A 22752-nucleotide genomic window follows, 5' to 3' on the forward strand; every position below is an offset into this window, starting at 1 on the left:
CCTTATGATACTGGCATAGAATAATCTTTTTTGGGGGGAATTATTAAAAAGTACCTCTGAAATCAAAAGTAAATTTTATGGACATGGGAAAAAACTAAAAGTTTTCCCAATAAATACAGGAAAACAATGTACCACATAGTAACTACAGTGATACAGATGGAAAGAACTGCCACAAAACTATCAGAATTAAATGTAGTAAAATTATAATGACCAAGTTTGGCCCCAAGACATTCCTTTGCTTCCCTTGTCTCCAAAAGGGTCCTTTGCAGAAGTCAGGGTCTAAGGACATGGAACATTGCATATAACATCAAATATTTTTAAGTGTTTTGCTGACTTTTTTTCTCCCCCTTTTAAAAAGACTCTGTGTACTCTGGTATGGCTTTCTTGGAGTGGATGAGGAAGGGGATTCAGGAAACTGTAGGTGAAGTTAAAAACAAAAGATGTCAATTAAAAATGTTTGTTAAGCCCAGATGAAGGGTTTTCTGTAATTTGGGCAATTATTCCCTTGCCCTATGGGGATTTCTGGAGGGAACGGGAATGTTAGCCTGGAAAAGAGAAGATTTAGGGGAGGATATTAACGCTTTCTTCAAGTGTTTGAATGACTCTTATCTAAAGAAGAGATTATACTTGTTTTACTTGATCTTCTAAGAGGCAAGAACAATGGAGCAGAGTTGAGGAACAGTATTTGGCTTACCCACCAGCCATCACACATGTATTATTAAATAGTATTATCCTATTATTAATTAAATGTTATTATCCTATATTTAGAATGGGAATACTAGCAGCTAGGAGGAGCAGGAGCAAAATAAAGGCATCTGAGAGGCAGAGGTAGGGAGAAGGTGCTCCAAGAATGAAGCACAGTCCATGCAAAGATATGGAGATGAGCAGTAGAGTGTTGGGGGCAGGAATAGCAATAAGGCTAAACGTAGGATTCAAAAAGAGAATAATATATACCGAGGCTGGGAAGATGGTGCAATGGGATTAGGCCTTTAAAAGTCAAAACTTGTTTATATTGATCTTAGAAGATCAGGCATTCTTTCTCTGAGATTTGTGAACTTTAAAAAAAAAAAAAGTTCGTGTGTGTGTTTACACACACACTCACACACATATGCTAACTTTGATACAGTTTATTTCCTCTATAGTCCAATGTGCACATTTTATTTTAAATGTTTAGAAGCATGCTTCTGTGAAGGAGGTCCATAAGCTTCCATAGATGCCCGACCAAAGAGTCCATAACACTGCACTAGATTTATTGAGTAGGGGGTATGACATGATCAAAACTGTACTTTAGGAAAATCACAGATGGGAAGAGGAGGAATTGAGGTGGGAAACTTGAAGCTGGCAAGCCAATGAGGAGGTCACTAAGGTGGGCTGGGAGAGAGGAGGTGAAGATCTGAACTAAGGTGCTGGCCATTGGAGAGGAGAGAAGGGAAGGGCAAAGACAGCATGGGAGATAGGGGTGCAGAGATCAAAGCAAGGTTTGCTAACTGGCGCTGTGGAATGAGGAAGAATGAGTGTTGGGAACCCAAGTGACAGATAGGAAAGTTTGGAAGAGGCTTCACTTTGGGTGGGAAAATAATGATCGCGCTCCCTGGTCTGTTTTGGACATGCTGAATGTCAGAAGAAATTTCCTCAAAACCGGGGCTTTCCTATGATTGAATGGAAGCAGTGCCTCTTCACTGGATATATTCGGTCAGAAGGCCCTATGCGGGAGATGACAACATCAGAGTCAGGGGTGAGGATTCTGAAGCTCCATCGAGTTCTGTGATACTGTATTCTGTAATGACAGTTTAAAAATTAAATATAAAATATTTGGGTTAAATCAATCTATTAGAAGGTATGTTATTAACACTTTTAAAAAATCAAATTATATATAAATTGGTTGTCAAATTTGTAGTTCAAATGGATTCATTTTACCTTGGGTCCTACTTTTAAGATTCCATTATTTGCCAAAAATAAAGAAAATTTGTTCCAATGTAGCAATGAACAACAAATACATTGAACTATCTCTATTGGGTGAGTGTCTGTGTTTAGAAAGCAAACAACTACCTGCTGAGAATGTATTTTGAGAAGAGTTTGGGTTAGACGACTCTAAGAGATTCCTTTTAACTCTGGTGTTCTCTGATTAAAAAAAAAATCTTCCTTTTAACATACTTAATGAGTATTTGTTATTTTAAAATGTAAATCTCTGACTTCATTATACAGATAAGTGATCGTAAAATACTTTGTTTAGTCATATACAACAGCATCAGAAATGCATGTTTTCATTCAGCCCTTTCCTCTCAAATCATTCTTTTGTCTGTCATGTTTTACTAGTTGTCCTGGAATTTTGTTCACTCCCAAATGGCATATAATCTGGAAATGAATGATAGTTTGTAGAGATCCTAATGTGGATAATTTTCCAAATTCACAATTTTTAATAAAGAACATATTAAAGTAAAAATGTTCCCTTTTTCCTAATAAATATACCCTTGACATTTTTTCCTTAATTAAGATCATCCGACATTTGGCAATAGGATCATGATTTAAAACTCTCTGGGGCACTTGGCCATTAATAGGGATGAAATAATACAAGAGTGTTAATTTTTTACAACAGGGTCTACGAATGACAGTGTCAACACAGACCATGTTGACTGTACCCAATCAAATACTTGTTAAGTGGAGATTTTGCCCCTTTATCTTATTAAGTAAATTATATGGTCTCTCTCTCTCTTTCTCTCTCTCTCTCTCTCTCTTTTTTTTTTCCTTATGGAAACCTTTGGTGTGGAGATGTAAAACAGCAATTTCTTGGCTCTCTAGCGTGACATAGTTGAGAGCTGAGATTAGAGAAACCCTGTCGAGTTGCTAATACTCGAGGGCATCCCCAGCTAGAGAAGTATGTGAATTTAAGCATGGGAGGAAGGAAGGATCTGTTTTAAATTTAGTGTAGGGTCACTGCTTCTTAATGATAGATTAAACAAGGGAGGGGGTGGGATGAATAGGGCTGTGCAGTGCTGAGCCACTAATACCACCAGCCTATGGTTTGCACTGGTTAGTTAATGTCCTTTCCCATATGTTTTTGAATAGAGCAGGTTATGGCAGGGATGAGCTAAGAATAGCTTTGTTAGTGAACAAATAGGAGTAATTTTTATAACAGGAGACTTGAGTGTGTCGGTTTTGAAGGCTCCCTCGTTTCCACCAGAATAGAGGCCCTGGTCATTCAGAGTCCAGTCTTTGCTCCCTGATTGCTCCCAGAATGTGCCACGGCTAGAGTAGAAAGATGGGATTTCTGGTCACAGTCTCTAATTCTTCTCCATAAAGATCTGTGGAGTCCTGACTCCCATGTGAGACTTTGTGCTCGGCATTATGGATTCAAAGAGAAATGGGACTGTTACTGAGACACACAAGTGAATGGGATGGCCAAAGCCTCTTGGGATGTTTTATTCTGAGTTTTCAATGTCCTCTGGGAGTTGGGAGTCAAAAAACACGACAGCTCAGTTGGCAAACCCCTCAGGTCAGTATTTTGATACTACTCTGGCTTCTTCATGAGTCTGGGCAGTGTGTGGCAGCAGGGAGATTGAAAGCCCATCTGTGCCCTGGCAGGCCCTGGGCAAATCCCTTCCTTCCTGGCTTCAGATTCCCCAGCTGTATAGTAAGTATACTAATCCTGAGACTAAATTCCTCCAAGGCCATTTTGGAGAAAGGATGTGTAATGAAGTCACCCAATAAAGCAATCAACAAGTCTTCATTGCTTACCACGGGCAATGAAGGCATTGTACTAAGTCCTTGGGTGCAGGCAGAAAGAAGAGGGGTAGCTGCTAACTTCTAGGAGCTTATACTCTAACACCAGATGTATCATTAAAATGAGCATTTACATAGCGATGTGAGGTGTGCATGGTATTTTTTACACCATCTCATTTTAGTCTTATAGCAGCCTTGTGAGCTAAGTTCTTTTTTTTATACAATTCTCATTTTACATGAAGAAACTGTGAGGCAAAAGAGGTTAAGTGTGAAAGTCCCAGTTTAAAAAAAAAAAAAAAACACCAAAAACTTTTGCAGCCAATCTAATACAGCCTATATGTGCCCTGAGCAGGATTGAGTGGGCATCTCATTTTTTTTTTTTTAAGAACCACAGGAAGAGGCAGCCAAGTACTTCTTGAAGTACCCAGCATTTTGTACCGTCTTGATTAACAAGTTTTTTCCATACATCAATCAGAGCCTCTTGTGAGAGACTTACTACTACTTTAAAAGAACCAGTTGCTTTGCTTGCTGCTGCTTTTTTTTTTTTTTTTTTTTTTTTTGGGCCCACAATAAATAAGTGATTAATAAATTTTCATCCATTCAGTCATGTATTTGCATTTCATCCACTGCTCCCTCTTCTGCCAAATCTTCTTCATCTTTATCCTCCTCTCCTTCTACTCTCTCATTACCATCTGTACCAGAAACCCCTCTGTTTGCCCCGACTAGTACAAGGGCCTCTCCTGGCCCACTGTTTGCAGAAGACCCCAGCCATGCTTCCTTCCATTCACCCCCTGCTTTCCATCCTAAGCAGAACTCTTCCATTGGGTACTCCACCCAACTGGTACCATATCCACTCTACTGTTGCTCTGAGCTCTCCTGTCCCCTCTATGTAGAGTTTCTCCCAGGAGAATAGAAATTCCTTGAGGGTATTTGTATCCCTAGCTCTTAACTAGAACTTTGCCCAAAATAATTACTTAATAAATGCTTCTTGTTCATTCTACTCAATGCAATAAGCATCTACTATATATATCGTGTCTAGAAACTTGTATGTTTAAAAACATGAGATGTACAATCTCCCTTCCAGATGTTCATATGGACTCTTTGTGCCTGATTTGTTGGCTAGAGTCACCTGAGCCCGTCCTGGTCTGATCAGTCACAATTGGACACATGGTACCTTGACCCGAACTTAGTGATATCATTTGGGCCCTTTGAGACAAAGGGACAACAACCAACTAACCAGGCCCTGCTTGGATCCAAAAAGGGAAATAGTCCCTGTCTTAAAAGAGCTTATATTCTATGGGGTAGCAAAATGTACACAGAGAAGTGATTGTTTATCTGCTGTACCTTTTTTTTTTTTTTTTTAAGTCCATTTGAAGCATTTTGGGAGATAATCCCACCTTTCTGATGGGAACCTTTAGATTTGAGGGGAGAGTATATTTTCCCCTAGGGAAGCCTTTAGCCTAGGGCTAGAATCCAAAGCAAGCTTCCTACAGGCTGAGGGGAAGAGGGAAGACGTTTCTGACCTGGAGCCCAGAGGAGCCTAGACTAGAACTATACCCCTTCCCCTACCCTCCCCCACTTGACCCCCAGCCAGGTTTTCTGGGTCTCGTTCCACATTCTATTCCCATGTTCTCTGATCCCAGTCATGGCTCTTACATCAATTTCAAAATAAAAATGGGGGTGAGGAGTGGGACAGTCAATTGGGAAAAGATGCTGGGGCTGTAGAAGAAAAGGCCCAGACCCTCCCCCAGATGCAGCATAAAAGACAAGTTTGAATCCGGCCTCCTGCTTTGAGCCTGACTTGTTTTCCTCTGAGCATTTTCATCTCCGGATACCTCGTATGCCAACAGGCATTTGACACCAAGACCCCTCTCTCTTCCTGAGAAGTCAATAGTCCGGGTTGAAAAAATAACAATCACTGTTTGCTCTGGCAAATGGGGCTGTTTGACAGCCCTTCCAGAAGAGCATTTTCTTACTAATTGACAGCTTGGACCAGCCTCTCTTCTCCAGTTGCAATTGCACTGTTGTGCACAGGACCATCTGCTTCCATGGCAGGGGCACAAGCTCCGGGCCGCTTTGACAGGTCACTCCTACCTTATTCCACCCCGCAAGACTGAGCAGTAGAGGACAGGGATCTTTGAGCTGAGCCAGTGCAACTCTCTGCTACTGGAGAAACCTGAGGCCCAGAGAAGGAAGAGGTCCTTAGAGCTTCAGGGAGTGAGGGGCAGGACCACCATTTATCTAATGGCACTTACTATTCCTGAAGCTCTATGGTTAGTGTTGGGGATATGAGTAATGCAAAAATAGCTCATGACCTCTGGGAGCTCCCTTCCTAATGAGGGAGACTAAAAGCAAATATGACATGGGCACCAGGTAAACTGGAAGTGTGCAACAACATGGCCCCGTGGATAGAGTACCAGGCCCGGAATCAGGAGGGCCTGAGGTCAAATCAGACCACTAGCCATGTGACCCTGGGCAAATCACTTCTCCCTGTTTGCCTCAGTTTCCTCATCTATAAAATGAACCAGAGAAGGAAATGGGGCAAGTCACTCCAATATCTTTGCCAACAAAACTCCAAACATGACTAATTGACTAAACAAGAATTTAGAGGTAATAATCTCAGAGGAAGAGGCATTCTTCAGTCTGGAAATGGCTGGGAAAACCATCTTGGAAGAGATTTTATCTGAGTCTTCAAGTACATCAAGTACAAGTTCATGGTTTAGGAAACCAGCAGGGACAGGTGCAGCTACGTTCTATGCAAAGACATGGAATTGGGAGTTAGAGTGGTGTGAAGGCCTCTGGATCTGAATTGCAGCAGCATGGAGGGGATATAAAGATCACACAAAGCTCCAGGTTGCTGAATCCCTGGCAAGTCTCCTGCCTCATGCTTGGGTATTTTTTCATGTCCAGTATGCTTGTATTTTAGGCTGTTTAGTCCTTTAAAAATCAAAATATTGCTATTATTTCATGGCTTGTTTATATAATTCTAAGGCTCATTATATTCAAATGAATGGTTAGGAAATTCTTCTAGAGTGTTTCTATACTTTAAACATTTTTTTTAAAAAGATTTTTCCAATCATTTCTTCTGTGACTCTTGACTCTTGTTCTAACTAGAATTACTTCGAGGCAGTATTCATGGAGCATAGTGAGTGTTAAATCAGGAGACCAAGGTTTAAGTCTTGGCTCTGAAGGATCTGAGAAAATTAACTTTCCTTCACTAGAATCCTCAGCTTGTCCTGTCTGTAAAGTGGGGAGAATTATATTTGAACTGCTAGTGTGTGTGTGTGTGTGTGTGTGTGTGTGTGTGTGTGTGTATACTGCTAGTATTTTTTCTGACATCTTTCTCCCTAGAAGTGATTGTAGTCAGTTTCCTGAGTAGGGCAATTTGGGAGTCCTTTCTTGGGATCAATAGGATAATAGTTTGCTTTTGGGTCTGAGGAAAGGGCACTGGTAAGAGCCAGACTGTAGCCAGAGGGGGCTCGGCCCCTGGCCCCAAGGAGCTCTTGCTCTGTCTCAGGTATAACACGTGGGCTAAGTAATGAAGTAAAGCATATGAAAGCACCCAAGAGAAATGTAGAGGCCAGGCCATAGAGGCCATTGGCTGGGGGCAAGAAACTCAAAAAGACTTCTATTGAGATGTACTTAGGAGGACTGGCAGGGGGTAGCGATAAATGTAATTCAAGATGGAAAGCTCAGTCAATTCCGTTTATGGTTTCGATTTCTATGAAAGTATTAATCTACAAATTCAGGAAGCATAAGTAATTTCTTTAGCATGAAGCACTCTTTCCAAGGGAAAACATTGCCAACTCCTTGTTGACAGACACAGTGGGGTGTGTGTGTGTGTGTGTATCTGTCTGTCTTAGTCTTTGTCTCCCCCGGGTCTAACCTGACCCAAAAATGGCTCTTGGTAATGAGCATATTTAAATAGACTCGGTGCGTTTGTGACTTAGTTCTAGAAGCACCTAGGGCTATGTGGCTTGTCCGGGATCACACACCACTAGTACGCGGCCTGGAAAATCTTGGTCCATACCTTCTTGACTTCAAGTCTAGCCTGTGGGCTCTCTGCCAGACTGTTGTGAGATTTGAGAGATGCTGCTTATTTTTGTCCTCAGAACTTGGGACCTGGGGTGTGTTGTGCCATATTCAATGTGCTTTCTTGAGCACAGAGGGCCAACAGAATGGAGGTCTTCCTGTGGAAGAACCATTGACATTCCAAGTCAGACTAATCCATTAGAAGTGGCTATGTTGGGTAGAGCCCGGACTTGGGAATCAAAGACCTGGGTTTGAATCCTTTCTTAGATCCCTATTGGCTTTTTACTGAGCTTTTTTTTTTTTTCCTTCCAGTTTTGCCATTTCCAAAATTAATATAATAATCCTCATATTTCTTAACTCACAGGATGGTTATAGGAAAACATTTTGTAAATAAATCACGTTGGGAGAAATGGGTTAATGCTGGTGATGCCTTCTTAGGTGGTTCAGTGAATTCCTGCAGTTTGAACCTTCATATCTCTGGTGAGGGGCCTTGCTGCTATTCCTCCTAACTTCAGATGGCAGGCTTGTAGTCTGTTGTTGCAACTGCCTTCCAGATCTTCTGGGATGGCTTACAACCTGCCAGAGCTTGGGACAGAGCAAAAGGCGCAAATAGTTCTGAGGTTTCTGCTGGGGTGACTAGGGGAATGGTAACTGATGGTAACTAACTTATAGGATTAGTTTAGTTTTGAGTGTCTTGAGGAACCATCTAGGTGACAGATTCCAGTGGATCATCTAATGTAATTTCTCTCTACCTCAAAGCGACTTCTCCCTCTTCAGATTTGGCCATGGCACTTGGTTCACTTGGACTTGTCATATTCTTATTTCCCCTCAACTGTTAGATTATAAGCTCCTTGAAGGCAAGTCTGTGTTTATCTCATCTTTGTCTCAGTATTTCATCCCTAGCATCTGGCAAAGCGAATGAAACTGATGCTTTCAAAAATAGTTAAGACTAGGGGACAGTTATTCTGAAACCAAAAAAAAATAGATGAGCTTCCAAGGGATAGACCTTGAGAAGTTACCGCATTTAGGGGCCAGCAGAATAAAGAAGAGCCAATGAAGAAAATAAAGAAGAGGAGATGAAAGAATTAAAGAAGGACCAGTAGAACTAGTATCATAGAAGAGCAAAACTTGAGAATTTAGAGAATGTCTGACAGGATAGGCCAGTCTGGTCAGCTGAGGGAGAATGAGGACTGAAGAGGTCTTTGGATTTAACTGTTAGGAAGCATCTTTTGAAAGGACAGCTTCAGTTGACTGATGAGAACTAGCTTATATTGTGATTCCAGGAGTAATAGGAAGAATTGGAGGTAGAATTGTACATATCTCTTTTGAGGGATTTGACGGTCACAGTAAGACCAGGATAGGACCTAGCTAAAAGAGTTCATAGTAAACTCAAATGAAGGATATGTTTGGAAGAGAAGACTTCACTGTGCCATTCTTTTCCTCCTTGAGATTCAAGAGCAAATTATGGCTCCTTCACATTGATTCTAGTCCAGGCACTACTAAATTGTGAGCCCAGTTTCCCTATAATAGTATAATAAAAATAATTTGGGTCTGTGACTTGTTGAACACCTTTTCATGTTATGTTTGTTCTAGCTACTCTCCCATAGGATGTAAACCTGCTTTGGACATTTGCATGCTAGGATTCAAAATTGCCCTCGATACTAGCATAGTAATGTTAATTATTAATGTTAACCTGCAAGTTGTTTTTGATTGGCAGAACACTGGCAGTGTCACACTTGCTTTAAACACTACAACAAATAGCAATAACAAAAACCATTCCAGCTCTGTTACCTTGAAACAACATCTTTATTTGCCAGGAAAAGATTGATCTACATCTTTTCCTTCTTTTCCCCTTTTCCTTTCCTGTTGCCTTTCTCTTTCTCTCTTCCTTTCCTTTTATTTATGGGAAGAAAATTACCCAATCTTTCTAGCAGCTAATGAAAAGAAATTCTTGGCACATTGAATTCAAGTTTATCACCTATCACATAGGTCCACCCATCTACCATGAAGTAACTGAATATTTGATTACAGATGCCACCTTTGTATTTCCCTTATCCTCAATAGTTAAAATTTGCTTGTTACAAAGGGCTTTTTTTTTAGGAGAGTTTTAAATTGCAATTTGGGGAAGCTCATAGTATGTGAGACTATGGCTTAGATCCTTAAGCACACTTAGGAAGAAAAAAAAAAAAGAAAGATTCTTCCAGGCAGGTGAGAAGTGTTTGAGAAATACCCGGAATCTCAAGTCCTTGGCTTTGTTCCTTTCGTCAAGCCTTTCATGGAGAATTTGGGGAACAGGGACTAGCTAGAAACCAAGACCTGAACATAATTAGTGTACTGGAGGGTTTTTAAAGTCTTAGTTGCTGTGCAGCAAGTTCATTCCTTAGGTATCAGCTAGGAGTATTCATCCATTCATTAGCTCTATCAATTAATCTGCAAATAATTAAACTTAGTCTGTGTAGAACACTGTACACCGTGCCATTCTAGTTCTTAACGTTAGGTACAATTCAATTAGAGAATCAGTAATCTTTTTACATCTCTCTTTTCCTTTTATTTCTTTCAGCCTGGATTCTTTTTGTTTTCTCTGGAATCATGGAATATCTAATATCTGTCAGAGCTAAAAAGTGCCTTTGGTTTGCTTTAGACTATATCCTTTCTTTTTGTGCAAAATGAGTAAACTGAGACCGAGAGAGAAGAGTTGAGCCCAGAGTCACAGAACTATTTAGGGAACAGCAAAGGGCAAACCAAGTCTTCCAGGCAGTGATCATTCTGTACCACAAAGGCTCTTCTTTTGAGAATTTTTTTTTTTTTTTGCCTTGATAGAAAGAGCATCAGCTTTTTTGAGGAAAATGCTTTATAAAGTCTCCCAATTCTATGATCCAATTAAAATGTTATCTATCCAGTTATTTCCTGAGAAATTCTCTGAATTATTTTTTAGGAATTTTCACTAAAATATATAATGTTCAGCTGTCAACTTTTCTTTCTAGAATCACATTCTTAAATGGAGATTTAATATTTTCCTTTTGATAAAAGTTGATAATATAATCTATAATATGTGTATAATATATAAGAAGTTAGGTAAGCCATCTTTCCCTCAGTATTGTTTTTAGTGCAAAAAACACCATGAGCATCAGGGAAATTGGAAGTTTGATATCAAGATTAATTTAAAAAATTTTTATGTTAGATTATTTCAAGAAGCAAGTGTTTTTCTATTGAAAAACAATATTGGCCCTAGAATAGGGCCTACTAAATTCAGTTCTATTTTAAGTTCTCTAATTATGTATTTTGTTAGATATGGCACAACTGTTTAAACTAAAAGAACTGAAAAGAAATTAAATTTTACCAGCAAAGCCACCTCTAAAAACTTGTCCTTTCATTTGGCATGTTTGACATGGAATAAATTCTCCAGCAGAACACGAACATTTAAATGAACATTAATTTTATCCAAGTCATTACTAAACAACATTCAGACCTAATTGAAACATTTGTGGATTCTTGTATCCTGAGACCATGTCGATTTAGAGTTTAATGCAAGACCAGATTTGAAAAGACCACGGAGGGTGAGCATGATCCTAAGCCAGTGCTGATCAAAGAAAGCGTGTAAGACAAAAAGGGCCTTGGGAAACATTGCCCTGGGAAGTGGCACTTGTGCGTAGAGAGAATTTTGTGTGAATCTACAAAGATGAAATCTGTCCAGCAATGGCAGTCAAGCGTGCCAGCAGGCACCACCCCCAGCCTGCTAGGAGAGGCACCAAGTCCTTGATCAATTTCAACGATGACTTGAACATGATCTGCCCACCCCATCATCTTCACAGCTGGGCTGTGTTCCCGCATTCTCTGTGAATGCTAATTTTTCCTGACCAGAATAATTTTTACCATTGCTTTGTGTGCCTTTTGGATTTTCTCTTCCCTGCAGAATTACAACTTTAAATGTTAATTAAATATAACAGTTAATAAAGAGAAAGAGGGGAGTTTGTAATGTCTCCATCAGTTCAGTGCTGACTGCATCGATCTTGAGTTTTTGTCTTTTAACAATTGAGTCTTTATCATCCTAGTAAAAATCTGTGTATAGGATTATGAAATTGATAAAGGTAGATTTTGTTGGAAAAAATAAGTACATTTTCCTTAAAATAGTTGATCAAAGATCATGGTTAAGCAAAAGACTCTTCCAGATGCATTTCAAAATACAATTGCAAATTTAGCCCTTGCAGTGGTGGGTATAATCAGACCGAGACCTGATAGATTTTACATAGTTCCCTCCCTGAAGACTTCTCCCTCTGTGTGGAAGAACTTGCTGATTCTGTGGCAGCTCACTTAACCCATGTCCTCCCAGGAAACAAAGCAACCATAATACTTGTGTGTTGGCTAAAATCACTTTAACTTTGATCATTTTGTTCTGCACATCAGTTTGGCATTGCACTTTGTCCCAACTGAACACACTTAATGAGGGTGTAAATGCCTTTCAAAGCTGAGGACAGCAGAGGAATGTTACAGAGTTTGGAGCAGTTAGAGATGAGTTACTGTTCATTTCATAAAGCCCCCATCGTTTTGTTTTGGAATGAAAATGGAATGTGAAGAATCCAAGCCCTTAGAGTGTGTGTGTGTGTGTGTGTGTGTAGCATTTCATCTCTATCCTGATGTACAGCCAGCCAATGTTTGGATGGTAGGTACTTCCTAATGTGTGTCACCCACATGATTTTGCAGTGGTACTTATGAAAGATACTTCTCTGTGCCATTAAAGAAAGGCATCTTCATTCTGTTTGTTCCTTGTACTCCTTGGGCAGTTCATTTGGTGAAGCTAGGGGGCTCCTCAGCATCATATTTTTAAATGTATAAAATAAAAGACAGCAAAGTACAAAGGAAACAAATTATATTGATAGCTATCTAAATAAAAAAGCAAAAGCGAGTCCTATGGAGACCCAGTAAGCACTCTTGCATTTATTAAAGGAAGTTTTTCTCTTGAAGCAAGAAGTGATTTTATCTTTGCCATATTTGCCACCCCCTCAGTGTTATAAATGTGGGACCTTGCATTTCTCAAATATCTTTCCAAGCTCTTAGCATGGCAAATAGTGTCAGAGAGTCAACATTCGAAGAGATTAGCAGAGTTACATATGGTTGGGATACTGTAGGGTCAATACTGACGAATGACAATTCCTAACCTCAGTGTGACTGAACTAAATATTAGCACATGGCAGACTGGCCCCATGCTATGGAGCTCTGAAGAATAGCTGTTTGTTTGAAATTCAGTGGGGATCAAACCTTGTTCCAAGCCCTCCAGCTCTCCTCTCCCCATTCTCTTTTCACAGGTGTATATTAGAGATAAAAAAATAGATTGAGTTCCTTACTTTTCCCCTGTAAACATATTTCCCTGTTTTGCTGGAAAGGTGACTTAGATGTGTTTACATATAATAAAAAGTAATGTGATACAAAATGCTGTAATTAGACAACATGATACTTAAGGCTTCTGCGTTTTAAAAACACGAATGAATGTCCTTTGTTTTCTTCATTGAAATCTCATTGTGTAATGCATTCTATACTGAATTCCAACTCTAGAAAGTAGGGAGCACTTGTTTTTACTGTTGCCGAAGCTTAATGTCAAGCTTGTGTTTTTCCATCAGGAGAATTGGTTGAAATATTATCTTCTAGTGTATGTGTATATGATTATAGATATGAATATCTCTGTCTCTATATACATCTGTGTGTATATGTATGTATCTATATGGTGTGTGTGTGTGTGTGTGTGTGTGTGTTGTGTATTCGTGCTTTCTTGGAGATGAGGGGAAAAAAAGAATAAGAAGTACACAGCAGAGAAAACAAAAGAAAACCAATAAGAATAAGATGGACAGCTCTGAACATAATTTTTAGTATTTATTATATAAGCTTTCTTGAAATGTTTTATTGTTATTTTATATTTTGAATCCTCTGTTATATTCTGCTGGGTACATGGCAATATTTTTTTTCCATTTAAGTTGAAAATTTAAAAGAAAAATCTTTTGATTTTTTATTTTTTGTAATTTTTAAAATTTCACCTGTTGTTTACAAGAAGGAAATAGAAGTGGAATTAAGGGTACTACTCAGGAAAGGGAAGATTCTTTTAGATCCCAACTTCTTAACTATACTTTGTGGCCCCATGTGGTTGTCTTGTAACTGAATGTGGGGGTTGCAAAATTATGATTTGTTAACAGTAAATGTTTGATTTGTACACATATTTTATATATCTATATGCCCAGGGTCACATACAAATTTCTTAGGTGAAAAGGAATTTCCAGTGGAAAAAGTTTAAGAAGTGCTGTTTTAGATGATCAGATCTCAGTCCTACATCCCATCACCTTCTGTTGATCTTTTTCTTGTATCCCCCTTTCAGTATCCAAAGGTGTAACAAGAACAGATATTTATTAAGCACCCACTGTGTGCCAAAGCACTTTGTATATCAGGGGTGGGAGGAAATGCAAAGTTTAGGTGAAACATGGGCTGCCCTTAAGGAATAAGCAATCTAGTAGGACAGCTGTAGTCTATAACATGACAAGTAGCATACTGTGAGCTTTGGAAGACTTCAGTTAAAATAGTAGATATATTCAAAAGATTTTGTTTTTCTATTCAAGAGAATTTCAAAATAAAACTATTTATTTCATATAAAATGATGATTATCTTATTTTTTAAATGCTAGATCAGAATCCTATAATAAGAATAATGGTAAGAAAAATGCTAATGTGCTTTTTGAAATTTGGGGTGGTTAAAATTTTATAATGATCCTGTCTATTCTCTTGTTTTGCTTCATTCTCATACAGATTCTCTGCCCTCCCCCACCCCCTCCAAATCTGAAACCTCTATTGGATAAAACATACTTGTCTTAATTATCCAAGTGAATTTTGCTTCCAGGTGAAATTCTAAAGAGTGGCTGTGTAATCAATTGCTCCTCTTCAAGCTTTTAAAATCTTATTTATAAAGTAGAAAAAAAACCCCACAAATAATTGTAAAATTATCTACAAATATCTCAGGGTGTCTGTCTCCTACTCCATGGGCAGTTATTGAAGAAGAACTAGCTATGGATGTGTGCTTCGAATCTTGGATTTTCTGCTTTATATCTTAGGTGACTTTGGCCAAGTTGCTTCCCTTCTCAGTCTGTAAAATGAAAAGGTTGGACTGGTCAGTTTAGGTCCATTCTATCTCTTAAGTCTGTGACCCTGTTGATTAAACGTAGACCTAGAATTTCTGGAAAGAAAAATAAAACAAAACTTGATAGCACTGTTCTTGATAGCACAGAAGAACAATTGAAGGCTTCCTGAATCCCAAGATATAAAAGGTAGTAAACCTTAGGGCATGTCTAGTATATCTAGTGCATCTTCCACCTTAGCCCCTCTGCCCTATTCTCCACATGTGCTTATCCAGATTCCACTGAAATCCACCCTATGATAATTCTCACTGAATTTGTGGACAGTTTTCATTGTTAAAGCAACTTTTGATCTTAGGATTCTGGAGGATAAGACTCTTAATTCATTTATAAGAAGAGTGGACTAGGCTTGGTGATCCCCAAGATTCCCTTTAGCTCTAAAAGGCCACAAGACCAAAGATTCAGTGCCTCTGATCTTTGCATGTAGCTTTTTTTTCCTTTCTAGTTTGTGTTTCATTTTCTTTCAGTTTTCATATAAGTGAGACAGTGGAAAGTTTCTATGAAAACATCAATTCAACAAGCATTTATTAGATATGTATTGTTTGTGTCCGTGTCCAAGGGAGAGACAAAATAAAACCTGGTTTTCATCTTTATACTGGCTAGTTTAGTAGGAGAATGTTGTGGAAATGAAATGAGTAGGAAAATGTTTCTCATCTTTATTGAAAACATGTTAATAATGTCTTTATTTTTATTTTTTTAACAGGTAAAAAGGAATGTATATGACCTTACTAGTATCCCTGTTCGCCATCAGTTATGGGAAGGCTGGCCACCTTCAGCCACAGATGACTCAGTAAGTAGCACCATCATTCAGCCTGTGCTCTTCTCATTGTTTTCTTATGCTTGGTGCCAGTTATGTGGTTATTCCACTGAAGGATTTGTGTCAGTCAAACTGTGCTAGAATGAAACAGTACAAATCACAGAGCTCTTCCTCTGATACAAAGTGTTAAGCACTCATGGGCTTCTCCCATAAAAGCAGGCAGGGCCTTTCCATTTCACAGAGGAGGTGACTGTAGCCCCGAGCACCTTACAGGTTATCCCAGGGTACAAGAATCCAAGCAGCTTGGTGGTCAGTCGATAGAGTGCCAGGTCTGGAGACAGGGAGACTCATTTCCCTTAGTCCAGATCTGGCCTTAGACATTTAATAGCTGTGGCCCTTGGGCAAACCATTACTTTTTGTCTCGGTTTCCTCATCTGAAAAATGATCTGGAAAATGAAATGTCAGGCCATTCCGATATCTTGCTCCCCAGATCTTGATCCCCCAGATGGGGTCGCAAAGAATAGGACACAACTGAAAATGATTGAACAACAAAACAAGAATCAGGATAGAGGCAGACTGGTAATCTTATATTTAAGCCACATTCCTCTGGTGTGAAATAGCTCCCATGAAAGTGGGATTGCCAGCTGAGATTTGTCGCCATATCTAGTATCTTGTCACGTTCTTTAGAAATGAGATGTTCAAAGTAAAGAAGAAAGATCAAAGATGAGTCTTCTTGACTTGGTCCTCTTCAGAGGATGGCGAAGGCATTGGGGTGTGACAATAAACAGTGGGGACTTTCAATTATGTGTCCATAGCTATACAGCAACACAAGGACATCTAGAGATTTATTTATTAACCAATCATCTCTTGTTTGCAAAGCATTTAGCTAAGTTAGAGTTAGTGTTCTAACCCCTAACAAGGTCCAAAAACTCAGTTTCATGGAGTTCTTAAAGGGTTTCCAAACGCTTTGCTCAGCATAGTTTTATGATATTGATAGATATGGTGTAAGTATCTTGATCCCTGTTTCACAGAGAGAGAGAGAACATGACCTTCAGGAAACTGAAGTCAGTCACCCAAGTTATTAAGACTAGAACATGGCAGAGCTGAATCACAAACTTGGTTTTTCTGACTTAAAGCTCAGTGTCTTTTCTGTTACATTGGACTACAAACTTTTTGAGAGTAGTAATCCTGTTCTTCAAAACTTGATATCTCAGCCCACGCTAAGGACAGTGTAGGAACAATATAGGTATTTGATTGTAGGGACAGTATAAGTATTTGAATGACTTAAATGGAATTGGAAAAGATTGACTGGACTGGGTCACATTTAACCTGAAAATTTTAAGTTCTGTCATCTTAGATCACTGTAATCTTTCTGTCATCTTGCTAGTTCTCTGATAAATCTCTCTTTAGATATTCTGATAAGTTTGCCTTGTCTTCATCCTCAAGTTTCCATTCAGTGCTCTACCAAGAGATTGCTCATAATTAGGCATTTTTATTTTGACATGCTGGACTGTTCCCCTATCTGCAAGAGTTCATTAGTGAGCTGTGAATCCAAAATGGAAATGTGTCCCCCAAAAATCTAAAATTAAGTCTAATTTAAAAAGTAAATAAGGGTTTGAAAGTGGACTTGTGTAGTCAAGAAATGTTGTAAGTTTGGCTCTCATATCTTATGACTTAAGCAAAACTAGCATATCTGTTTGAAAAATAAATAATACTTTTTATTTTCTTTTTAAAAATTTCCCCCTTTAATATAGCGACACTTTTGACTATGTTCTTTCTTAGTGATATTTAGTAATATGATAGCTAGTCACTTTTTTCTAACAGAATAAAATGTGGATATATTTTGATATAGGTTTTGTAGCCTCTAAAATCATAGATGTTTAGAGTCAGTCACACCAGAAAAGAGTATCTGGGAACAGGCTCAACAAGAGAATGGAAGAGTGCTTAAAATGGAAGGGAAAGAGCAGGAACCTTGGAAATTTTGATTTCATGAGAAATGTAGAAAATAGAGAGGCACTAGATAAGGAAAGGGGCAATGAGCCTGAAAATGAGGATCTAGAATTGACAGAAACAAAGGATGAGTACTGAAGAGAATGAGGGACAGACGTTCTTTCTGGAAAGTGGTACAGAAAGTGAAATTTTAAAAATAAACAGGACTAGTTGAAGAGGAAAAGAGAAGGTAGATTTTCCTTGACTGAGATGGGGAGGGTGAGAAGAGAATTAAATAAACAGATAAAAGCTGAAAAGAAAAGGAAACTAAATAAGTAAATGTTCAAAGGGAAGCGAGTAACAAATGGGAGGAGGGGAACTCAGCAATAAAGGGAAATGATCCAGTTGAGAATAGGACTACCTTAAAAAAAACTAAGCTAACATAAATGAGGAGATATAGTATCTGTAGTATTTACATATAATTACAGCAAAAGAAGGAAGAATCGTATCTTCGGGGGGAAAACAATTTTAGAGGCAAGTAAAGGAAAATATAATAAAAATATCGTTAAATATGAATTATTAAATAATTTATAAATATTAATTATAAATACAATTATTAATTATATTATATATAACATCATGTATATTATTGTATATTGTATATTATTGTATAAATTAATAATTAATATTAATTATAAAATAATGATCCAATGAGATGAAAAAGAATGATAGATTGAATAAGAAAGCAAAATCCTATAATCTGTTGCTCACAAAAAACATTTAAAAAACAAAGACATAGTAAAACTAAGGCGCTGTAGGGAATATTCTTATGCATTAAATGGGTCCTGAATAATAGGAGTTACAATCAGAGTATCAGATAAAGCAAAAATAAACATTAAAAAAATAGGAAAAACAAGGAAACAACATTATATTGAAAAGAACCATAGATAATAAATGAACATCAGTTTTAAACATAAATACTCCAAATGCCTTTGCATTCAAATTTATAAAGGAAATATTAACTGAGATATAAATAGACAATAATAGTAGTGACATACTTCAATGACTTTATCTCAGTTTTAGATAAATACTACAAAAAAACAAAGAAGAAAATATACAATTGAACAAATTACTGGAGAAACAAAAGCTAAAAGATGTATAGTGTCTTCTAAATTGGTATTACAAAAGCGCATTTTTGCATTTTCCTCAGCACAACATGGAATTTTTACAAAAACTGACCATGCTGTATCCCAAAGAAATCATAAAGAGTGAAAAGGACCCACATGTGCAAAATTTTTTAGGGGCAAATAATTGGAAAATAAATAGATGCTCATCAATTGGGAGTAATAAGTTATGATATGAAAGTAATGGAATATTATTGTTGTATAAAAGATTGATTTTTAGAAGGACCTGGAAAGATTTACATGAACTGATGCTGAGTGAAGTAAGCAGAACCAGGAAAACATCGTACACAGTTATAGGATTGTGCCATGATCACTGATAGATTTAGTTCCTCAGCAATTCAGTAATTCAAGGCAGTACCAATAAACTTTGGATGAAGAATGCCATCCACATCTAAAGAAAGAATTGAATATAAATTAGCATATGTTATGTTAATTTTTTTCCCTTGCATTTTTTTTCTCATGGTTTTTCCCTTTTGTTCTGATTTTTCTTTTTCAGCATGATACATATGGAAATATATATATATATAAAAAGAATGTACATGCATAACAAAAAAAAAGGTTTTTACATGGGGAAAATAAAAATTTTAAAGAAATTGACCATGTACTAGGGCATAGGGATATTCCAAATGGATGTTTAAAAAAAAAAAAAACACCATTACTTAGATTAGTAAATACATCTTTTATAGACCATAATGTTATAAAAATGGTCATTAGTCCAGAGACTACAAACAAAAGATACAAACCCAAATAGAGACTTAACAATGAAATCTTAAATAATGAGTGCTCAAAAAACAAATTATAGAAACGATAATTATATGAAAGAAAATAATGATGAAATAATTTCTGGGATTCATCTAAAGCAATCCTTAGGGGACAAATCAAATTCCTGCAAATATACATTAACAAAATAGAGAAAGAAAAGATTAATGAATTGAATGTGCTTTAAAAAAAAAAAACACAGAAGCCAACAAATAAACCTAAAATATGTACAAAAATGGAGATATTAAAAATTAGAGGAGAAATGAATTAACTTGGCAGTTAAAAAGCTATTGTTCAGAAGTTTTTCAGTTGTGTCTGATTTTTTTAGGATTTCATTTGGAGTTTTCTTGACAAAGATACTGGAGTAATCCATTTCTTTGTCTAGCTCATTTACCCAAGAAGAAATTTGAAGCAAATAGGGTTAAGTGACTTGCCCAGGACAGCTACTAAGTGTCTTAGGCCAGATTTAAATTCAAGAAAATGATTCTTTTTGACTTCAGTCCTGGAACCACCTTGCTGTCCTACACCGCCCCCCCCCCCCCCAAAAAAAAAAAAAGAAAGAAAGAAAGAAAAAGAAAAAAACAGCTATAGAAATAATGAATCTAAAAGCTAATTATTTAAAAAGACTACTAAAATTGATAAATCTTTAGCTGTGACTAAAAAGAAGAGAGTAGAAAATGAAATGAAAAAATAAGGTGAAATTACAATAAAACCGGAAGAAATAAAACTCCCTCCAGATGGCTGATGGTATCCCCATATTACAGATGAGACAACTACATATCTTGTTTCTTTAAATTGAATGTCATCCTATTGTTCCTGTTGCTCTTTCTAAACATAATTTGTGGATACTTGAACTTTAGAAGTTAAGCGACTAGAAGAGTTCTTTCTTTAAAAGGTGAGCTATTCTTGAATATACTCGGGTCATCATTCTTCTCCCCAGTGACAGAACTTACTTCGTCTTGTAACAATCCATAACCCTGCAGTGCCCATCTTCATTCCATAGACTCTTCATTTTAGAGTGCTCACATTTGCCTCCCGGCAATTTCTACCCCTTGGTTGTAGCTCTTCCTTTAATGTATAAGACCCAAGTCCTTGGAGGCCTTTGAGCCCAGCTCTCTCCTTGTGCTGAGGAGGAAAGGGAGACACAAGGAGGGGAAGAGATCTGCCCTGATTCATCCGCCTGAGCTCTAGCTAAGTCTGCCTCCAGACTCCAGGATCATTCTACTGAGCCAGGTTTCTTCTTCCCCATGAGAGATTTTGGCGGGGGGTCAGTGAAGGCACCTCCTGTTGCTGCTGTTCCATCTCTTCTCCAAGCGGTGTGTGATTTGATTGGCTGGTTCCTCCCAGAACCTCTACATTCAGGAGCCACAGACCACCCATGGCTCCACTCCTCCACTGGCTGCGCTGCTAACTCCCTGCCAGGTACCTTCTGCTCTTCTCGATTTTGGCTTTTCATCTCCCTTTCCCCAACAGAATGTAAGTCACGTTAGAGCAAGGACCAGCTTGTTTTCTGTTTGGTATCCCCAGCACATAGGACACACTTAATAAATACTGATTTGAGCTGTATAGTTTAGAATCACTAGATTTAGAACTGAGGAAGGGTACAAGTTCCTCCTTTTCTGCTGGAGAAAACTGACCTCCTCCCCCACAGAGGGGAAGGATCATTTGGATAGTTAGGAACAGAGGTGGAATTTGAATCCAGCCCTTGGGTGTGCACATCCAGCGCTCTTTCCAAAAGGGCCAGAGTCATCTAGGCCCAGGTGCAAGGCCTGACAGGAAGCCAATGGCACGTCTTAGATTTTATCCAAATGGCTCCTGACTGAAGAGCTTCATATTGATGTTTCAGCCAGATAAATGACATACAAACCTTCCTTTGCAGGGCCTTGTCTGCTTGAAGCTCATTATTCTCTTGTTCATGTTTGACATTGTTGCTGTATTCCTCTTTGTCCTTTCTGTTGAAATTGCAAAAGTTGAGGCATCTGCTATGAAGCAAAATCATTCTCCCAGCTTGGCTGCTCCCGTAGGGTGCAGCTGGGATGTGTCAGCTGTGTAAACAGTTCTGACTGTGTTACCAGCAAAATATAGAATTAATTTCTTTGCACATTAATGTGCCATAACTTAATACCTAAGAAGGTTTAACTTTCTTGGGAACCACCTGAACAATTTCTTCCTTGTGCCAGATAAGGATGTTTGTTAATAAGGTTCATTAGCAGCAAACTTCAGTATAGTGTCCCTTTCTCCACCAGCTATTGCATCTCAAAAGGTCCTGGGGGCAGTATCTTGATAGTGGTCAAAACAGAGAACTGGGAGCCCGTAGACCTTTGCTGTGCTTCAGAGCCATCTCTGCCACTCACTTGCCCGTGTAATTATTAAGGAGAAAGATACCCCAACAAGATTAGGCCCCCCCCCTTAATCAGTGCCCCCCCCCCCTCAGTGGGTTTGGTGAAAGAATTTGCACATTCAGTCTATTTTAAGGGGCAAAACTTTATTCCAAGGGAGTTTAGCAAAGGGGTAGAAGCAAGAAGAAATTATGCTTCTGCTTGACTGAGGGCTAATTCTAGGAGAATTTAGTAGAGTCAGAGTTAAGGAGATAATTGTGATTCCAGTTGAAGAGGGCTAAAGTTCCAGGGAATCTAGCAAAGAGTCAGAATCAGGGAGATAACTTGAGGGGAAATAGAAACCAAGATAATGTTGATTTGCCAATATTATGGTTTAAAGGTACAATTGAGGAATGGTAGGGGTGGGGTAGTTCCCATCATGGAGTTCTATAGCTTACTCACTCAAGGAATCTGTATTGAATTACTGCTGTTGCCAGCTTTGTTTGTGCCGCTCCCATGGTCAGGTTCTCAGGAATAGCCTTAGAGTTTCTCAGACTCTCACACCCCTTCACAATGATAGGCAAACCACTATTTCCTATGGGCCTCAGTTTTACCATCTGTCAGCAAAAGCAGGGGATGAGCTGATCATAGGTTCATATAATTGGAAGGTGGTGGGGATCGTACCTTTAGTTGGTCAAGAGAAGATCTGGACTTAAACTTTGGCTTTGAGATCTTTCCCATGCATATCATCCAGTCCAGCCCCCAAGAAAATGGGGAGACCCTTCCTGACAATCAGGAAGTGACTTATCCAAGGTCACAGTCTTGTTTAGCAGAAGAGCCATGATTTTCAATCAAGTCCTGTCTGTCATATTCATTATATCTCAG

At 38.3% G+C, this 22752-nt stretch overlaps 1 protein-coding gene across 3 annotated transcripts in view; it reads left to right on the forward strand.

Moving 5' to 3' along the window:
• FAF1 (Fas associated factor 1) overlaps positions 1-22752 on the forward strand; it is a 385064-nt gene that overhangs the window by 209284 nt on the left and 153028 nt on the right. For all 3 annotated transcript variants that reach the window (XM_031969148.1, XM_031969147.1, XM_031969149.1), the window contains one exon: positions 15624-15710. In XM_031969148.1, coding sequence (XP_031825008.1) covers positions 15624-15710 — 87 coding nt within the window. The remainder of the gene's footprint in view (positions 1-15623; positions 15711-22752) is intronic.

Source organism: Sarcophilus harrisii, chromosome 4, assembly GCF_902635505.1.
Source record: "Sarcophilus harrisii chromosome 4, mSarHar1.11, whole genome shotgun sequence".
Taxonomy (NCBI): domain Eukaryota; kingdom Metazoa; phylum Chordata; class Mammalia; order Dasyuromorphia; family Dasyuridae; genus Sarcophilus; species Sarcophilus harrisii.